The 21454-nt window shown below is 46.0% G+C and overlaps 1 protein-coding gene across 3 annotated transcripts in view; it reads left to right on the forward strand.

Annotated features, from left to right (window-relative positions):
- Positions 1-304: 304 nt before the first annotated feature.
- Positions 305-21454, forward strand: part of ZBTB25 (zinc finger and BTB domain containing 25) — a 31152-nt gene continuing 10002 nt past the window's right edge. Inside the window, exons 1-2 of one of the 3 annotated variants that reach the window (XM_077464337.1) lie at positions 305-435; positions 11743-11920. In XM_077464337.1, the coding sequence (XP_077320463.1) occupies positions 11748-11920 (173 nt within the window). In that variant the 5' untranslated portion in view covers positions 305-435; positions 11743-11747. Of the gene's footprint in view, positions 454-3154; positions 3296-11742; positions 11921-21454 lie in introns of those variants that run through there. The other 2 variants (XM_077464339.1, XM_077464338.1) reach the window with 2 other exon arrangements.

Genomic DNA, 21454 nt, shown 5'->3' on the forward strand with positions numbered 1-21454 from the left:
GGGTGAGGCCCATGGGGTGTGCGCTGTCACATAGGGGCGGGGTCATTATCAGTGTGAGTTGAATAGACATGAAGCTGTCAGTGTGCTCTGTGTAGGTGACATGTATATAAGCTGTGGAATGCTGACAATACATATCAGGGTCCCCTATCATCCCATGTGTAGAGAGCGGGCACTTTCAGGTGATGGCGCCCTCATCACACACTCCTCCGGACACCGCCCCCTCTCCTGTCGCCTTGGTATCAGAGGAAGGACAGTGGCAGCTATGACCACACTCTCCGCTCTCCTGGCGCCATCCTGCCAGTCATGTGACACTTCCTCCCCCCTTCTCTGTGCGTGAGAACGTCAGAACGAGCAGAGTCCCGCCCACTCGCCCGGCGTCCCCAGCCTCGGCCTGTAGATCTGGGCGGCAGACAGGAGAGGCGCGTGCTGTGCTCGGTGAGCGGGGCATTGTGGGTAAGAGCTGCGAGCCGTTCATCAGCCGCTTCCTGTGGAATTTTCCAGGCGGGTGGGGAGCGCGCGCCGAGGAGGAGAGGGGGCGGGGCCAGGCGCCGCTACAGAGACATGTACGGGAGAGGAGTCGGGCCACTCCTCCCCCCCCCCAACCCCTCATTTATTTATTATCACACACCCGGGGCCAGGAGGCCCCGAGCCCTCCACCCACCTATACATAATGACACGAGAGGCCATTATTAAGTCCTGCTCTATAGACTCATGTGTGCTCAGGGGACACACAAGCTGCTCTCTATGGGTTATGCCACGTTATGAATGGAATAAGAAGGGTTAAACCGGTGTCAGTAGTTTTTTTTTTCAGCCATCTGTGCCTCATTGGGGAGATTTCCCTTCCCTTCCTGTCTGGTGAAGTGAACAGGAAGTCAGAGGATATCTATCCAATGTGAGGAAACAGCCCTGTATCCATTGTCATGGGGAAAAGGTGTCCCCATTACAAGATTTCCTCTCTTTTCTTGTTCTGGAATGTTGGATTCCCATCCCCCTCCCATCTGTTTTCCCGGTGACACTGCTGCTCACAAATACGGGTTATGAACACGTGTGTAATCATGCATGTTCCCGACCAGCACTCCGCTCTTTAGCAGAGTACATATTGGCCTAAATTTATGAAGAAATTTGATTTTTTTTTTATTGGATATGTTTTAAAGCAGAAAATAAAAAAAAATTTTTTTTCTAAATTGTTTCTTGTTTATAACACAAAATATATAAAAAAAACACAGGTGATCAAATACCACCAAAAGAAAGCTCAATTTGCAGGAAAAAAAGGACATCAATTTTTTGGGGGGGTACAGCGTCACACAACCGCGCAATTATCAGTTAAAGTAACACAGTGCCATATTGTAAAAAATGGCCTGGTCAGGAAGGGGAGTAAATCTTTTGGAGGTCAAGTGGTTAAAGGAGTTGTAACGGCAGAAGGTTTTATATCTTTATGCATTCAGATAAAAAAAAAAAAAACTCTGTGTGTAACAGCCTCCCCAGCACCCCCAATTACTTACCTGAGCCCCATCTCTCTGCAGCGATGTCCACCAGTGTCTTAGCCATCCTGGGACTCTCCTCCTGATTGGCTGAGACACAGCAGCAGCGCCATTGGCTCCCTCTGCTGTCAATCAAAGTAGTTAGCCAATCAGAAGAGAGAGGGGTCGATAAAAGTGATATATAAGAAAATTAAAGCAACAGTGTAAAAATAAAATTAATTAATAATAATTAAAAAAGAACGAGTGCCCCGTCCCCCCATTGTCGCATTGAAAGGCCAACATGCAGGTCGGTCCTGCACTTGCGTAGACAGAGATCACCCCACATGTGAGATATCACTGTGAACGTCGATCATAGGCAGTAAGGCCTCTTTCACACTGAGGTGGGAGGTGCGTTGGCAGTAAAGCGACACTATTTTTAGCAGCGCTTTACCGTTGGATTTGCGGCACTATTCGGTCGCTGGCGGGGCAGTTTTACTCCCTGTTAGCGGCCAAGAAAGAGTTAAAAACCACCGCAAACACCTCTGCAGAGGCGCTTTGCTGGCGGCATAGCTGCACTTCCCCATTGATTTCACCGTCCTGCTAGCGCAACGCTCCAGTGTGAGAGCCCCCCGGGGTTTTCACACTGGAGACACAGCAGCGGCTGTTTGCAGACACTATTTTTAGCACAATAGCGCCTGCAAAACGACTCAGTTTGAAAGAGGTCTTATTCTAGCACCAGACCTTCTATGTAAATCTAAAGTGGTAGTCTGTAGCCTATGGATAGTAATATTGATGTAGTTGGTTGCCGTTGCACAGGCATATGCAATTTTAAAGCGTGGGATGTTTGGTATCTATTTACTTGGCATAACATCATTTTTTATGTAAAAAAAAAAAGGGGGGGGGGGTATGTATTGGGCTTTTTTGCATTAAAATTTAAAAAATGATTTTTTCCAAAAAATTGCTTTTGAAAAAACGTTGCGCAAATACTGTGTCCTTGCTAAAAAATACAAGGCTTCTCCTGAATAGCAAAGAAGCACTTGCCTGTCAAAATTACCCCTCGAGAACAATGCAGTCGCATTACAACCACAACCCAAATGCTTGGCTCGCAGTGGCGACGTGGTCCTGCGATATAAAATTTGTCATTTTTAAAAAAAAGTGTCAGGAGGTAACAGCAGTTCCTTCAAAATGCCTGCCAGCAGTTTACTATACCACTCCCTGAAAAGTTATCCTCTGTGGGTTGCTTTCCTAAGGGCGTGGTGTCACTGAAGGCAAAACATTTTTCTCTTACCTTCACCGACTGACACAGCTCCTCTCTTAGACCATTGGGTTGTTATGCCACCTTTAGGAGAGGACTAGGCATTACATGTTAACATGTGATAATAAATCTAGAACCTTCTAGTTCCTCCCAAGGGGCGGTCCCTTAGGTAACAACCCCTCAGCATGCTACTGCAGCTTCAGTTTTTTTCTGCCTAGTGAAGGAGAAGGACCTGGGAACCCTGTGGGCCCCATCGGTCCGTGGATTTTTCTGCAGAAGTTTGCCTTTTGCTCAAGATTAAAGATCCTGTGATCTGCTTTCAACAGCTGGCTGGGTGACAGGCTTGATACCTTTATCTAGTCTCCCTAGCCTGGCCAGCGAATGTGTGCAGACCAGAGGTCCGCGCTAGCTCGGCCACGACATGCCTTCAGCTCCAGAGGTGGTCGGTGAGCCTAATGCTCCAGGGCACACATATGACCGGGCTACTGATGTCTGCGTCACAGTGTGCCGGGCCAGCAGCCGCCCCGTACTGATCGGAGAATGGGTCTGTGATGAAATGTCTCCCAGCTCTTCAGCACTGGTAAGTACCGTTCTCCCTGCCTCCATGTGGCTGGGCAGCTGGGCATTCCCTGGGAGGTTGATTCGGGGGTCCCTCACCTCCCTCTCTTCTCTCCCTGTCCCTATCTTCCCTTCCCTGTGGGGGATGCTGCATGGGCTGCAGATCTGTTGTGTGCCATAGACAGGGGCTCTCTGGGGGGGGGGGGGGGGCTGCCCTGGATAGATGTGCCCTGGATGTGTGTAGGTCTCTCCCCTGAGGTGTCTGGAGGCTGTGTCTGTTTATCGCTGTAGCGCTGTTTCACTGCCATTTCTCTGCCTGTTTTTTCACAGTTCTTCATGGCATACAGTGCTCAGCGGACATTTTTTGGTGTGACCAGGGAGCAGCATCTGTTTCCTGTAGTCTGGCACCATTTTCCCTGTGATTATGTCCTTTATACTGGACACTCGGTGTCCATTTTCTTGAAGCCTGAACACGTTTTTCAGCTTCAGCGTTATTCAGCACAGCTCAGCACAGAGCAGTTTGGTCTCTTATGCATCTGGAAGCTGACACAGGCACACTTAGCTGGACGACACAGAACTCAATCAGGGTGGTGAGTCCCGCGGGAGGAGCCCCTCAGCCAGCAGCATTTAGGAGGATGGGACCATCACTGTCCTAAGACCCCAACAGGTGGTAGACAGGGTAGGGTTAGCATAGCTTCAGAAACTGGTGTTTCTTCCCCTGAAATCCAGGCAATTGCAACTGGGTCGCCTGCAGACAGTACAGTACCTATGGACGCTTTGTTGGCGGTCCTTAATTCGTTCGTTGCCAAGATGGAGGGGGTGCGTGGGTGCAAAAGTGGTAAAAAACGGCCCCTGCCCCCCATCCTCAGGGGAGAGCTCTGATGCAGACTTGGACCCTGCTGAGGCTGGTGACCCCTGTTCTGTCGTTTCAGATGGCACTGACCAGGACCGTTCGGACAGTGAGGATGAGTCCCCGTCTGGGTCCGTGTGACAAGGCGCTTGTTGGAGCACTTATCACAGCTGTGCGTGATACCCTGAAAATTCAGGAGCCAGCAGATCCCTCTGCTGATATAGCGGTCCCTTAAGCCAGCCCGTGTTTCCGTATCTGACTTATTTCGATAAGTTCATATACAAGGAAGGAGGTCAACTGCAACGGATCTTTTTTGGTCCCCAAATACATGGCGGTGCATTACCCCTTTGAGGAGAGCCTTCTCAAAAAGTGGTTGGCTCCTCTGTCGTGGACCCCCCAGTATCCAGGTTAAACAAAGTAACAACGATCCCGGTAGAGGGGACTCCTGCCTTTAAGGACCCCACGGACAGGAAGGCAGAGGCAGTGCTTCGTTCCTTGTTTATGGTTGTGGGGTCAAAAATGCGGCCAGTACACTTACTGAGTGGGCAAAACTTTTGCACCGCAAATTGGGAGAGCAACATGCTTCTTCTGTTTGTGTGGAACTAGCAGACCAGTTATTGCAAGGCCTTAAGTACGTTTGTGACGCAGCCCTGGATACCCTTCCTCTGTTATCCAGGGCTTCGGTGTCAGCAGTGGTGCTCAGGCGCCTGATTTGGCTCAAATGCTGGTCAGCTGACCAGGCATCTAAGAAAGCCCTGACAGATCTTCCCTTCCTTGGCGAACAGCTCTTTGGAGCGACATTACATGACATAATTAAAAATGCCACAGGTGGTAAGAGTACACTACTCCCACAGGCCATGAAGGCTAAGAAGCCACACCGTAGGCAAGGGTCCTCCTTTTCTGCTCACAAACGGCTTTTTCGTCCACCCGGAGCTTCGGCTAAGCGTCCCCAGCCTGACAGGACGACTTCCGAAGGACAAAATCGTCCCTGGAACCGCAAGCCTGCGAGAAAAAGTGCTACTGCATGAAGGTTTGCAAACTCCCGAAGGTGACTCCCCACCCGTGTTGCAGACGGGGGGTCGCCTTCGGGAGTTTGCAGCCTGGTGGGCCTCTCGGCTGTCCGACCAATGGGTCTGCAATCTGATTTCCTCAGGCTACAAGATAGAGTTCCTCTCTTGTCCGCAAAACAGATTCTTCCCCTCCAACATACCCGGCTGGCCGGGAGGCCCTATTGGGGGCGGTAAGGGACCTGCTGAGTCGCGGGTGATAGTACCTGTTCCGGAATTGGAACGTTTCCAGGGGTTCTACTCAAGCCTGTTTGTAGTCCCCAAAAAGGAAGGGGTACGTCCAATTTTGGACCTAAAAGACCTCAATTTCTTTGTAAAAGTACAGAGGTTCAGAATGGAATCAGTTCGCTCAGTAGTCACTGCACTTCATCAAGGGGACTCCCTAGCGTCTTTGGACATCCAGGATGCATACCTGCACATACCCATATGCCTTCGGCATCAGGTTTCTGCGCTTTGCAGTTGGGGAAGCCCACTACCATTTTGTGGCTCTCCCCTTTGGTTTGGCATCAGCCCCCCGAGTCTTTACCAAGGTATTGGCTCCTGTTTTGGTGTTGCTGCGATAACGCGGGATCGCGATCGTGGGTTACCTAGATGATCTCCTCCTGAGAGCATCTTCTGCCTCAGAGTTAGAGGAGGATGTGGCGATCACCATGCAGACCCTGCAGGAATTTGGGTGGCTGTTGAACCTAAAAAAGTTGGTGAATGTACCGACTCAACATTTGGAGTACCTAGGCTTATTGCTGGACTCCATGGAAGCGAGAGTTTTTCTCCCTTCAGACAAGCTGCAGACTCTCAGAGCCACGATAAAACTGATGATGAGCCGCAGGTGGTCGTCGCTACACTTCTGGATGCGAGTCCTGGGACTCATGGTGGCCTCCTTCGAGGCAATACCATATACCCAGTTTCACACCAGAGTCTTGCAGAAGGAGATTTTGACAAAGTGGGACAAATTTTCATTGTCCCTGGATCGGCAGATTCAGGTGAGCCAGTTAGTCAGGGATTCCCTGTTCTGCTGGCTGAGGTCCCCGGCACTTCGGTCTGGGAAGTCGTTCCTACTGCTACATTGGACAGTGATCACAACGGACGGCAGCCTAACTGGCTGGGATGGAGTAGTGGGAGTTCAGTCGACCCAGGGCCTCTGGTCGGTGGAGGAATCCAAGTTGCCGATCAATCTGCTCGAGCTGAGAGCGACCAGGCTATGCCTTTCCACATGGTCGATAAGACTTCGAGGGCGTCCGATCAGGATCCAGTCAGACAACGCCACGACGGTGGCATACGTCAATCACCAAGAAGGAACAAGAAACTCGGCCGCCGCACGGGAGGTTGCTCACATCCTTCAGTGAGCAGAGCGACATGTACCTTCCCTGTCGGCCATTTACATCCCGGGAGTGGAGCACTGGCAGGCGGACTACCTAAGTCAACAGATGCTGGACCCAGGAGAATGGTCGTTGCATCCTGAGGTGTTCAGGCTGCTGTGCCTGCGATGGGGCACACCAGACGTGGATCTTCTGGCCTCCTGTCTCAATCGGAAAGGTGCTGAGATTCGTGTCCAGGACAAGAGATCCTTGAGCAGGTGGGATCAGTACCAGCTGATCTATGCCTTTCCTCCACGGAAACTGTTACCACGTCTGCTCCGCAGAGTGGAGGCCGAGGGGATTCCAGTAATACTGATTGGCCCCAGCGTCCCTGGTATGCAGACCTAGTGTGCCTGGTGGCGGACGCCCCATGGCGACTGCCGTTACGAGAGGACCTTCTGTCTCAAGGTCCGATTCTCCATCCTGCTTTACCATCGCTGGTTTTAACCGCATGGCTATTGAGAGCCAGGTGTTGAGGAACCAGGGTCTTTCGGACTCTGTGATTCCAACTATGCTGAGAGCACGGAAATTTTCTCGGAAGATATATCATCGTACCTGGAAGGCCTACATCTCCATGTGTGAGGAGAAAGAATGGCGTCCGTGCTCCTTTTCTATAGACAGGATCCTGCTGTTTCTACAGCAAGGAGTAGACCAGACCCCTGGCGTCTCACTCTCTAGTGAGCACTTTTGTTCAAGGGGTTTGACATGTAGTTCCTCCGGTGCGTCCACCCCCATGGGATCTGAACCTGGTGTTATTGGCACTTCAAAAACCGCCATTTGAAAATATCAGTGAGATCCCTCTGTTGACTCTTAGGCCGCGTACACACGCGGGGACTGTTCGCTCAACTTTGTCCGCTGAACAGTGTTTCGGCGGACAGTCCGCTCGTGTGTGGGCTTTCAGCGGACAGTTTTAGCGGACAGTCTGCTGAACAAAGTTTTTCGGAAATTCCCCGAACAGTCCCCTCGTGTGTAGGCTTGTTTGTCAAACTAAGTTCCGCGCATGCTCAGAAAGGATTTACACGCCGAAGTTTGCATTGCAGTGTATAGGACGTCGTTTTCTAGTCCCGTCGTACGTGCCGTTCACGTCATCGCGCACGGTTTCAGCGGACTGTTCGTTCGTCGTGTGTGGGCAAGTCCGTCCATGCTAATTTTGAGCGGACTGTCCACTGAAACTGTTTGACGGACAAAGTTGAGCGAACAGTCCCCGCGTGTGTACGCGGCCTTAGAAAGTGGTCTTTCTAGTGGCCATTACTTCGGCCAGGAGCGTTTCAGAACTGGCAACCTTGTCTTGCAAGTCGACCTATCTGGTTATCCACAAGGATAAGGTGGTGTTGTGTCCGCAACCTTCCTTTCTGCCGAAGGTGGTTTCGCGTTCCACATTAATGAAGACATTGTGTTACCATCTCTGTGTCCTAAACTGATACATCCTAAGGAGGTGGCCCTCGATTCCCTGGACGTGGTTCAGGCTCTGAGGGTGTATTTGTCTGTTAAGACTCCCTTTCGGAAGTCAGACTCCTTGTTTGTTTCAGTGGCTGGTCCGAAAAAAGGCATGGCGGTCTCGTCTGCCACCATTTCCAGGTGGATCAGATTGTAGTACAGGCCTACGCCTTAAAAGGGCAGTTGCCCCCCTTTCCGGTTACAGCCCACTCCACCAGGGCAGTTGGAATGTCTTGAGCCTTCCGACATCAAGCGTCTGTCGCTCAGGTGTGTAAGGCGGCGACTTGGTCGTCCATTCACACTTTTACAAAGTTGATGTAAGCGCATCTTCTGATGCCTGCTTTGGCTCAAGTGTGTAAGGTGGCAATCTTGGTCGTCTGTCCACACCTTTACAAAATTCTACAAGGTAGATGTCGGTGCATCGGCTGATGCCTGTTTTGGCCGCAAGGTTTTGCAGGCGGCCGTATAATTGAAATTGCACTTACATTTTTTCCCTGGTTTTTGGTAAAAACACAGTACCTTTAAGTAAATGCAAAGTTTTGAGGCGGTTTGGAGGTAGTGACTCCCAGATTGAGGAGCACTCCGTTCTTGGTTATTCCCACACACTGTATACTAGTTCCCACATGCCATTGTGGGTGAAGTTTTTATGCTGATTCCCCCCCCCCCCCCTCGTTTTGGCACTGCTTGGGGACATCCTAATGGTGTAAGAAAGGAGCTGTGTCCATCGGTAAACATAAGAGAAAATAGGATTTTTAGTACTCGCCGTAAAATCCTTTTCTCTGTAGTTCACTGACTGACACAGCACCCTCCCCTCTTATTTTTCTTTACGTTATACTGCTTGTTAATGTACTGAGGCTGCAGTAGCAGGCTGAGGGGTTGTTACCTAAGGGACCGTCCCTTGGGCAGAACTAGAAAGTTCTAGTTTTATTATCACACGTTAACATGTTCTGCCTAGTCCTCTCCTAAAGGTGGCGTAACAACCCAATGGTCTAAGAAAGGAGCTGTGTCAGTTTTTGTCTGGCAGTAAAGCAGGAAATACAAACCGTCACATCCCTGAGTAAAAGCAGCACACAGTCAACACATAAACACTTGTTAGGCACGCAGTTAACCCTTTCATTGCCCCAGATGTAATCTACCTTCCTACCCAGTGTCATTAGTATAGTGACAGTGAATATTATTAGCACTGATCACTGTATTAGTGTCACTGGAGATGCCAGTGTTGGTCAGTTCCCACTCAGGCCTGGTTCACACCTATGCATTTTTTAGTGCATTTTCAGTTTTGAAGAAACGCACTACAGTCCCTTTGAGGCTGGATTCACACTTGCGCAGTTTTAGTGCTTTTTGCATTATGCAGATTTGCACTACAGTCCATTTAACATGGTTTCCTATGGAACACGTTCCAAATGGACTGTAGTGCAAATCTGCAAAATGCAAAAAACACTAAAACTGCATAGATGTGAATTCAGCCTAACATGGTTTCATATGGGTCACGTTCACATCTGTGCATTTTATGGAAAGGGACAGGGACTTTTTTTCAGTTTTTTTTTCTGGTTTTTGATTCCATAGATTTCAATGGATCAAAAATGTGTATTAACCACTTCCACCCTGAAAGATTCTACGCTGTTGCACCAAAACAAAATTGATGTCCTTTTTTTTCCCACAAATAGAGCTTTCCTTTGGTGGTATTTAATCACCCCTGCAGTTTTTATTTTTTGCGCTATAAACAAAAAAAGAGCGACAATTTTGAGAAAAAAGCATTATTTTTTACTTTTTGCTATAATAAATATACCCCAAAAATATATAAAAAAAATATTTTTGTTTTCCTCAGTTTAGGCCAATACGTATTCTTTTACATATTTGGTAAAAAAAAAATTGCAATGAGCTTATATTGATTGGTTTGCGCAAAAGTTATAGTGTCTACAAAATAGGGCATAGATGTATAGCATTTTTATTATTATTATTTTTTACTAGTAATGGCAGCGATCTGCGATTTTTATCGTAACTGCGACATTATGGCGGACAATTCTGACACATTTTTGGGACCATTGGCATTAATACAGCGATCAGTGTGATTAAAAATGCGTTGATTACTTTCAAAAATGTCACTGGCAGTGAAGGGGTTAAGTGTATCCTAGTTTGTGTTCTAACTGAAGGAGGATGGGGACTGTGCAGGGAAGATAGATCGCTGTTCATACTCTGTATGAACAGACAATCTGTCACTTCTCCTCTCAGGGTTCGCCGTGTCTCAGCGGCGATCTTGGGAGCCTGACGGTGATCGAGACCGCCTGGCACTCGCATTGGCTTGGGGGGCGTGCCCCCTAATGGCCACAGGGCAAAGCAACATTACATAACGTTGTTTCACCCAGCCGTGCCATTCTGCCGCAGTGTAACTGAGGCGTCTGGTCAGCATTTGGTTAAAAAAAAAACGCAAACTGCACCTGGAATATGCAAACTGCAACCTGCATAGGTGTGAACCAGGCCTCAGTGTCAGTCAGTTAGTCTGCTGCACTATCACAGTCCCACTATAAGTCGCTGATCACCGCTATTCTTAGCATAAATAATAAAAAATTCCAGTATTTATACCATTGCTTGTAGATGCTATAAGTTGCACACAAACCAATATACACCTATTGGGATTTTTTATTTATTTTTTTACCAAAGACATGTAAAAGAATACATTTTGGCCTAAATTTATGAAGACATTTGCTTTTTTGTTTTTTTTGTTTTTTTTTTGGATATGTTTTATAGTAGAAAGTAAAAAAAAAACACTGCACAAATACCATGTGACAATAAAAATTGCAACACCTACCATTTTATTTTCTAGGATCTCTGAAAACAAAATATAGTGTTCGGGTGTTCCAAGTCATTTTCTAGCAAAAAATTATAGATTTTTACATGTAGGAGAGAAATGTCAGAATTGGCCTGGGTGGGAACTGGTTAAAGGTAGGTGAGAGTCCCAAATGGGTGCATTTTTTCCCTCCAGATTAATTTAGCTGCCAGGGCTCGCAATCCCATGGTGCCACTTCAAGATGTTTGTGGCCCAGACATTCACATAAAATGTTACTAAACCCAGGACCCTGCATTCTCTATATCTGGTCTGGTGCACAGAACATGGAAATGCAATTATTTTAGTAAATATAAACTGCTAAATATCCTTTCTTATCAGCAGTATATAGCAGTCTTGTAATTTCTATCAGTGTCTGCTTAAAGCTTGAAGGATGAGTTTTCATACTGCTCTGACTCTTCTATTAGGATGCAGGACCCCTGACTCTCTGTCTGGATAGTGCTCATTGGCCCTGTGCTGATCACATGCCCCTTCTCAAGGTAAAAAAAAACTCTCTAGCAATACACATCAAACTGAGCATATGCAGACTGACTCCAATAACTCTGTCTTATCCGGATATGTTATGTGTAAAATGCAAGAGGCTCTGTGCATACATGATCAAAAAGCCTTTTTACACAATGCGGAAGATTAACCCATTAGGTTCTACAGTGAGTATAACAAGCATGCTTTACTGCATATACAGACTGATTTTACTAATACTACACACATGAAATACCGCCACCTAGTGTGTCAACACTGCGCCAGCACCCAGCCTCCCCCCCAGACTGATTTTACTGTTGCAGGTTTAGTAACACTTTAACAGACAATGATGTAGTGTCTGGGCATTGGTTTATTGCGCTTTTGTATGTGGAGTCACAATTGAACAAATGTAGGATTCTGTTTAATTTGATAAATCTCTACCTTTGTCCCTTTCAGGAGCAATGGATCAGTCAATGCACAGCCTGGTTCTACTGCAGCAACTGAACATGCAGCGCGAGTTTGGTTTCCTTTGTGACTGCACTGTCGCCATCGGGGACGTGTACTTCAAGGCACACAGAGCCGTTCTTGCTGCCTTTTCAAACTATTTTAAGATGATCTTCATTCACCAGACCAGGTGCCAGCATCTCTTTATGTTTTAAATCACATTTTGTTTGCAGGAATGAGAAATACATTATATTTCCTTCACAGCATATGGGAACTGGGTTTGAATAATAGAATTTTACTACTTCAAAATGAAGTTGAGTGATCGAAATATTGAGTCCTAAAGGCCTTGAGTGTTTTGATGTTTGTAATGTGCTTATAATGGGAATATTTTATGGCATACATCAATTGTAACTCTATAGCCACCACCAGCAGTTTATAGTTAGTTTCAGTCATTATAAGCCCAAAGGCAGCAATGTATGTAATGCTCAAACTGTAGTCTATTTAAATCACAAGATAAGTTGTATATTTACTCAATACAACGTGCACTAAAGTCTACCGAATTTATACAGTGCCTTGAAAAAGTATTCATACCCCTTGACATTTTCCACATTTTGTCAACTTACAATCAAAAACATAAATGTATTTTATTGAGATTTTATGTGATAAACCAACACAAAGTGGCACATAATTTGTGAAGTGGAAGGAAAATGATAAATGGTTTTCAATTTTTTATTTATTTTTTTACAAATAAATGTCTGAAAATTGTGGCGGGTATTTGTATTCAGCCCCCTTTACTGTGATACCCCTAACTGAAATCTAGTGGAACCAATTGCCTTCGGAAGTTACCGAATTGTGTAATTTAATCTCAGTATAAAAACAGCTGTTATGTGAAGCCCTCAGAGGTTTGTTAGAGAACCTTAGTGAACAAACAGCATCATGAAGGCCAAGGAAACACCAGACAGGTCAAGGATAAAGTTGTGGAGAAGTTTAAAGCAGGGTTAGGCTATATTATAATATCCCAAGCTTTGAACATATTACGGAGCACTGTTCAATCCATCATTCGGAAATGGAAAGATTATCGCACAACTGCCAACTTACTAAGACATGGCTGTCCACCTAAACTGACAGGCCGGGCAAGGAGAGCATTCACCAGAGAAGCAGCCATGAGATCCATGGTAACTCTGGAGGAGCTGCAGAGATCCACAGCTTAGGTGGGAGAATCTGTCCACAGGACAACTATTAGTTGTGCACTCCACAAATCTGGCCTTTATGGCAGAGTGGCAAGAAGAAAGCCATAAGAAGTCCAATTTAATTACATCAAAAGGTGGTTCTACAAAGTATTGACTCAAGGGGGCTGAATACAAATGCACGCCACACTTTTCCCATGTTTATATGAAGAAAATTTTGGAAACCATTTATCATTTTCCTTCCACTTCACAATCATGTGCCACTTTGTGTTGGTCTATCACATAAAATACATTTACGTTTTTGGTTGTAACATGACAAAATGTGGGGTATGAATACATTTTAAAGGCACTGTACATACTTCTATATTGAAAAGCTGAGTATGAGCTGACTACCATGCTAAAAATTGGATTTTTATAACAGCTTACCTATAAAATCCTTTTCTTTGAAGTACATCATGGGACACAGCGCTATAGTTACTCTGCGGGTTATAAGCCACCTTCAGGTGATGGACACTGGCATGCCCTAAATTAAAAAGTGCACTCCCTATTAGGGGTGCAACGGATCAAAAAACTCACGGATCGGATCATTCCTCGGATCAGAGTCACAGATCGGATCATTTTTCGGATCAGCAAATAATAATTTAATTTTCAAAAACCTGTGAAACTTCCACCACCATATAGTCCCCACTGTAATATCCACAATCTCCCCCACTGTAATATTGGCTGAGTATGGCTGGGTACGGCTGGGTATCGCTGAGTATGGCTGATGGCTGGGTATCGCAGAGTATGGCTGGGTATCGCAGAGTATTGGCAGGCAGAGTATTGCTGAGTGCTGCTAGAGTATTGGCAGGGTATTGTTAGAGTATTGGCAGGCAGGGTATTGTTAGAGTATTGGCAGGCAGGGTATTGTTAGAGTATTGGCAGGCAGGGTATTGTTAGAGTATTGGCAGGCAGGGTATTGGTAGAGTATTGGCAGGGTATTGGTAGAGTATTGGCAGGGTATTGGTAGAGTATTGGCAGGGTATTGGTAGAGTATTGGCAGGGTATTGCTAGAGTATGGAGGAATGGCTGCTTCCATCTCTGGATCTCTCCCCTCGACTGTACAGATTAGTACAGAGAGGGGAGAGAGGAACAGGCGTCATGACATGACGCCGGTTTGTTTACAAGTGATCGCTCCGTTGGAGCGATCACAGTGTAAACAGCCTGGGTGTAGAAAGATGGCCGCCACTTCGGAGCTAGGCCGAAGTCGCAGCCTTTCCTAAGGCCGAGAACGCGGAGCGCTCCGCGGTCTCGGCATGTGCCGATCCGAGCGGGGTGACCCGATCGGATCACGGATTGGTGACGATCCTTTGCACCCCTACTCCCTATATAACCCCTCCCACTGGTGGGAGTACCTCAGTTTTGTAGAAAAGCAATAAACGTGTATGCTAAAGAACCTGTACTTCAAAGAAAGGGATTTTACAGGTAAGCTGTTATAAAAATCCTATTTTCTTATCGTACATCACGGAACAAAGAGCCATAGTAGTTACTATGTGGGATGTCCCATAGCAATGCCAACTGAAGGGAGGGAGACACAATAAAAGTAGGGCACCAAGAGACTAGATGACTCATACTGCAGCCTGCAGTACATTGCGCCCAAAGGCAATATCCTCATGATCTTTTACATCTACTTGATAGAATCTGGTAAATGTATGGACCGAAGATCAAGTTGCGGCCCTGCAGATCTCAGCCACGGAGGCTTGGTGATGCACTGCCCAAGAAGCACTAACAGCCCTGGAGAAGTGCGCTTTAATATGAACAATCACTTGACAAATCCATTTAGAAATATTAGATTTCGACGCTGCCTGTCCTCTTTTAGGACCGTCTGGCAATACAAACAAAACATCTGATTTATGATTATAAGCAGACACTTTTAATAGGCTTTGACCGCTCTCACCACATCAAGAGAATGTAGTGATCTTTCTTCCACAGAACGAGGTTCTGGAAAAAATTAAGGCAGAACAATATCCTGGTTTAAATTAAAAACCAATACTACCTTCGGTAGGAATTCAGGATGAGGCCGCAATACAACCTCATCCTTATGAATAGACCAATATGGCTCTTTACAAGAAAGAGCAGGCGACTCTGATACTCTTCTGGCAGAAGATATGGCAACCAAGAAAATAATTTTTCCTCATCAAGAGGACCAAGGGAATATCTTGTATTGGCTCAAAAGGCTGCTTCTGTAAATCCGACTAAATTTAAGTCCCAAGGGTTCAGGGGTGACCTGACTGGAGGATTAATCTGCGTTACCTGCGTTACCCGCTGAATAAACTTATGAACCAGAGAGTGTGAACCAAGAGGTCATTGAAAAACACACCGATAAAGCTGACATCTGGCCTTGATAGTACTCAAGGCCAGCTTCATTTCTAATCCTATCTGTAGGAATTCAAGGATCCTACCTATGACATATTTCCTGGGGTGCCAACCCCTGGATTTACACAAGGAAACATATGCCTTCCAAATTCTATAGTATATATGACTCCGGAGGCTAGCTTCCTAGTATTAACCAAGTAGAAACTACTGAAGCTAACAGCCCACGATCTTTTAGAATGTGGGTCTCAATAGCCAAAGTGCTAAATTTAGCATTTTTAAGGTAGGATGTAATACCGGACCTTTTGAGAGAAGGTCTGACCATAGTGGTAAGGTCCAACCCCTCCCGCCATTTTTATGATCTCGGCAAACCAAGATCTCCTGGGCCACGCTGGGGCCACAGGAATCGCCTCCTTCCCTTCTTGCTTAATCCTGCGAGAAGGCATGGAAGCAGCAGAACAGGAGGGAATGCATAGATCAGTGAAAAACTGATCCCATGGAAAAACCAAGGCATCTGTTCCGTATGCCATCGGATCCCTTGTCCTTGACACAAAGTTGTCCAGCTTGTTGTTGAACCTGGACGCAAACAGATCCATGTCCGGAACTCCCCATTTTTGGCATAATGACAGAAAGATGTCAAGGTGATGGGACCAGTCTTCCGGGAACAATTGTTGGTGACTCAAGTAGTTTGCCTGCCAATTCCCTGTCCCTGGAATTAAAATTGATGATAGGCAACAAATGTTTTTTTCCCAAGATAGAATATGATTCACCTCTCTCTGAGCTGCATGACTTCTCGTGCCCCCTTTGTGATTTATATAGGCCACAGCTGTGGCATTGTTGGATTGGATCCTGACAGGACAATTCCATAGTCTGAGCGTCCAGGGCCAGGCGTACTGCCCAAATCTCTAGAATATTGATGAGCAAGGTCATCTCTGATTTGGACCATTTCCCTTGGACAGACTGCTCCCCAGCCCAGAAGGCTGGCATCCGTTGCTACCACCTTCCAGATAACTAGTAGAAAGGATTTTCCTTTTTGAAGATTCTTAGATATCAACCACCAATTGAGGCTCTGACGCACTTTGGGGGATAAACGCATTGGGAAGTCCAGACCTTGGACCTTCTTGTTCCAAGTTGACAGGATACTGTTTTGCAGCAGTCTTGAATGAAACTGCGCATAAGAAACGGCCTTGAAAGAAGCCACCATCTTTCACAACGATTTCAGGCAAAGTCGAATAAAAGGATTCTTCTTTGTTTTGATCAACTGAATCAGTTCCCTTATGGAACTGATCCTTTCCTGGGGCAAAAACACCCTCTTCTGAGCTGTATCTATGCACATGTACCAGCCCTAGCATGAGCCGTGAGGCCTGGAGAATAGAATCTTTCATATCGTCTACTGTAAAATACAACGCTTCTGATATCCCAGCCAAACCTTGGGCCTGCTGATCAGGAATAATCCTGAGTACCTCCATAAACTGGTCCTTTAGGGACTGAAATACTCTGAGCACTGCCAGCGCAGGCTGAACCTGCAAGCGAAATATAGATTTAAAAAGGAATGCCAGCTTATTTTCTGTTGGATCCTTTAGCATATGAGCATTGTCTACTGGACAAGTCAGGTACAGAGGATATAGCAGCGTCAACTGCTGGAAATCCCCATTTCTTATAGAAGTTTTATTCCATAGGATAAAGTATTGAAAACTTTTTTTTGGAGGAAAAAAACAGTTTATCTGACTGCTCCCACTCAGAATACATAAGCTTTTTTAGCCATAAATGGATATGAAAAGCATGAACAGATTGAGGAGGCTTTAGTGAACCCAAACTAGAAGTGGGCTCATTGATTGACTGCGCTTATTGGCAGTAAAAATGTGGAGCGGACCAATTCAGCGAGAGACTGTGCCAACCACCTTTCGTATTAGGTTCTTCAGACATCAGCCTCTTCCTGGTCCCTTGAGAGAAATTCGTCATCTCTCGCCTCTTTTTCCTCAGCATGAGGGTCCTGAGCAATGGACGGGGACCTGTTATGCTTAGTCCCATTCTGGGATGCGATTCAAGCATCAATTTTTTTGCCCCAAACTTAGAATGGTTGGAGGAAAAAAACCTCATTAGGCATATATACAGGGGCTGTAATGCTAAAAGCAGCTGCAACCCTTGCCCCTCCTGATGGCTCATTCTGACCAGCCATAATACTCTCAGGAGAGTTTTTTTTGAGATGGGTCTAGGCTCCCTAGTGACTATAGCCTTTCTGGAGCCCTTTTTTGAGGTGATTTTAACCTCCCTTCCAACCATAGCCCACCTGATGCACAAAGCAGAGGTACTACCAGAAGGAATGCATGCATTGCTTGAGCAATAGTCCAGCTCTGCTGCTGCTATTAATGCTCAGCCTGATGCAGTAGCAAAATGTTTTAAAGGAATGCCTGTGTCACCAAACCTCATATTTACCTGCGCTCTTGTGTCCCTTTGCAGCTTGAAACAGCAAATATGCTGCCTTTAAAACACACATTCCCCGCATTGGGCGTTGGAGTACGCCAAGGCCGTGCTAAACCCCGCCCCCCCATAGCTACAGCCCTTCCTCTCTCCTTTCAAAGGTAAGCTTTTCCCACGTGAGCACAGGCTCTGATCCTATGGGATCAACAGAGAGAGAAAAGGCGGGGGGGGGGGGTTCGGGGAGAGGGGGGTGGCCTGGAAGCTGCCAAGCGGCATGCTGTTCGCACTTTTTTTTTTAAAGTGCTCTTTCCCTGAAGAAAAAAGAGCACAGGGGGGGGTGTCTGGTGGGAAGGCAAAATCCCCTAGACTTACTGAAGGTCTGCTGCCGCCCGGAGGAAGAGAAAACTGCTGTTTTCTGGACACATCGTGGGCTCTCTGAAAAGCATGAGACGTAAGTGCTCTATACAGTCCCAGGTGGGTGACACATAGGCATGACAACATTTACTAACTAAAGAAGACACTCATAGGAAAATTTCTTAGAAAATCTCCATTTACCTTTCCCGTCGCAGGGTTTTTCTGTGGTAAACCAACAGACCTAATCTTCACCCTTCACGGTGAGTTCCTTTAAAACTTCAGGAGCTGGGGATCCTTGGAACCCACAATCTTAGACCTGTAATAGCACCTCTGCCAGTAAAACTTTATGCCCTTAATACCAAAAAGTACTGGATCCCGGGGTCCAGCTCTCTAAAAAAAAGTGTTACAGGCAAGACCTTGTTTCTTCAGATACAATACCTGGATACCATTCAATACGGCCAAAAAGACACTTTGAATGTATTCGGCTGCATGGCTAGCCCCAGCAAGGATTGCTCTAGTGGAGATCAGCACAGCACATCTTTACTCGTGACCAACACCTTAGACACTGGCGAAAAAACTGAGGTACTCCCACCAGCAGCAGGGGTTATATAGAGAGTGCACTTTTTAATTTAGGGAGTGCCAGTGTCCGTCACCTGAAAGTGGCCTATAACCCACATACTAACTACTATGGCTTTGGGTCCCGTGATGTACGATAAAAAAATAAAGCATTTTCCTTCAGTTTTCTAATCCTCCTTGTCAGACAGCACTGCTAGGATCTGACCTAACTTTTTCTGTATTGAGGCTAAAGCAGCCTTCCTTCACCTTTGTTTTGGTGACAACACCTTTTAAATGTATGCAAAATTTTGAGGCACCCCAGGTGAATGATAGTGCATAGGGGACATCAGAGGTCTCTTCATAAAGAGGATCTGTCAAGGAAAATATTCTCACCTTGTCAGCTCTCTGGTTATAATATGATACACTGAAAAAAATCTACTTAAAGGGGTTGTAAAGGTAAATGTTTTTTCACCTTAATGCATTCTATGCATTCTACGCCGGCTGTATCACGGGAGCGAGCCCGCAGGTGCTTCTCACCATGCGAGGGAGCTCGCATGAACGTGAGAAGCACCTGCGGGAGGAAGCCGAGACAGCCGCCGAGGGACCCCAGAAGAGCAGGTTCGGGGCCACTCTGTGCAAAACGAGCTGCACAGTGGAGGCAAGTATAACATGTTTGTTATTTAAAAAAAATAAAAAAAATACCTTTACAATCCCTTTAACTATATAGATAAAAATTTGAAGGCCCCCCTGTGTTCATGCACCTGGGAATCGGTTGGGTATTGATGCACATGAATGAGTGTGAAAAATAATTATGATTTATGGTTAACGTCAAACTGATGTGCTGTAAAATCGTGTAGTCATGTGACGCTGTACCCAAATACAATTTATGTCCTTTTTTTCCCCAACAAATACTGGTACTTGATCATCTCCTGCATTTTTTTTTTTTTTTGCACTACAGTAAAACCTTGGATTGCGAGCATAATTTGTTCCAGAAACATGCTTGTAATCCAAAGCACTTATATATTAAAGCGAATTTCCCCATAAGAAATAATGGAAACGCAAATAATTTGTTCTACAACCATTTATTCATAGGTCTTTCAGTTTATAGTCCATCTAAAAAAAGATTATTGCAATGTGACCAGGATGTATAACCATAAAATGTCCAACCACAAATGGCAGCCTCCACAAGGGGATTAGAAGCAAAATCCTGCATAAGCTACAGAGTATAAAAGATAAAAGAGGCCCCTCTAAGTGTAGCAATATGTTGCTAAATGTTGTACCTTCATTAAATGTAACCATATTGCTACACGAATGCCGCATACACACGATCGGACTCTCCAGCAGACTAGGTCCGACGGACCGGAATCTGTCGGACAATTTGATCGTGTGTGGGCTCCAGCTGACTTTTTTTTCACCAAATTCAGACGGACCTAGCAATAAAACATGTTTCAAATCTTTCCAACGGTTTCGAGTCCGGTTAAAAAATCAGTTCGTCTGTATCCTAGTCCGACAGACAAAAACCAACGCTAGGGCAGCTACTGGCTATGAACTTCCTTATTCTAGTCTGGTCGTACGTCATCACATTCAAATCCGTCGGACTTTGGTGTGCTTGTGTGTGGCCAAGTCCGTTTTTTTGGAAAGTCAGACGGAACTCCGCCAAAAGTCAGTCGGGAAGACCGTCGGACCTAGTCCATCGAAAAGTCCGGTCGTGTGTACGCGGCATTAGAGGCTCCTCTCTTCTCTTCTCTTTTATACTCAGTTGTGACATGACTACTTGTATACCAAGACATTGCTTGTATATAAAGAAAAAATGTATTAAATAATTTTGCTTGTCTTGCAAAACGCTCTCAAGTTACTCTCAAACCAATTTTCCCAAATTTCATCTCTTCCCTCCTCTCAGAACGTCGTTCTGCCTTGTTTACATAGGCAGACCGCCATTCTACCTCTCTGCTCAATGATTGGCAGGTGCGAGTGGACATCGAGTCTGCCGTACCTGCTGCTGGGCTCCCGCTGTGTATGATCACAGAGGAAGCGAACCGACAGCGATGCAGATCCGGCTCTTCTGGGTGGGGGCGCATCACGTAATACGGCGCAGAGGTGCCACTATGTAGCAGTAAAACTGGATCATACCAGAAGTAGTACGTGCACTACTTTTTAAAAAACACTGCACTGGATTGTATAGTATGTGATCCAGTACAGGCAAACGCATTGCATTTAGAGTTTCGCCAGAATTACACTCGCAGCAGATCGCAGACCCAGTGCATTTTGAACGTGGTGCAGGAAACACGCATGGAACGCTGGTTTCCCACATTGTACACTGGTGTAAATGAGCCCTTGAGGAAATATCACTATTTGTTTACATTATTCAGTTACCAATGGGACAAAGCACAGTATCTTTAGTATTCTGTCCCATCTTCCTAGGTGGCTGTGATGTCGAGCAGGTCCCCTCCTCCTTTCCTTGATGCATAGCCACCCGCAATTGCAGTTAGCAAGGAGATGGCCACTTTGTTAGTGAGGACCTGTCTGACTCCCAGCACTTGCCTGAGGCAAGCACCTTCAAGAGGAATGCAGAGAGAGGTGAGATGTGTCAGCCAGTACTTGCCTGGGGCAAGTGCTGGGAGTTGAAGACAGGCACTCCTTACCAAAGTATACTTTTTCTCTGATAATTTTTTCTTTAAAGCTTAAATTACTTAGTATCTGTTTCGTCAACACAGTCTTGACTTTTACATTTTGCAAGAAAAAAAAAATTATGTGTGTGTGCTCTAAAATGTAAGGCCCCTTTCACACATGCAGACCGTATGTCCGTATTTCATCCATCTGTTTACGTCCCTATGAGATAGCAGGTGTCTGCGGAT

Source organism: Lithobates pipiens, unplaced genomic scaffold, assembly GCF_037356315.1.
Source record: "Lithobates pipiens isolate NorthernLeopardFrog02 unplaced genomic scaffold, aLitPip1_a1.2 Scaffold_30, whole genome shotgun sequence".
Taxonomy (NCBI): domain Eukaryota; kingdom Metazoa; phylum Chordata; class Amphibia; order Anura; family Ranidae; genus Lithobates; species Lithobates pipiens.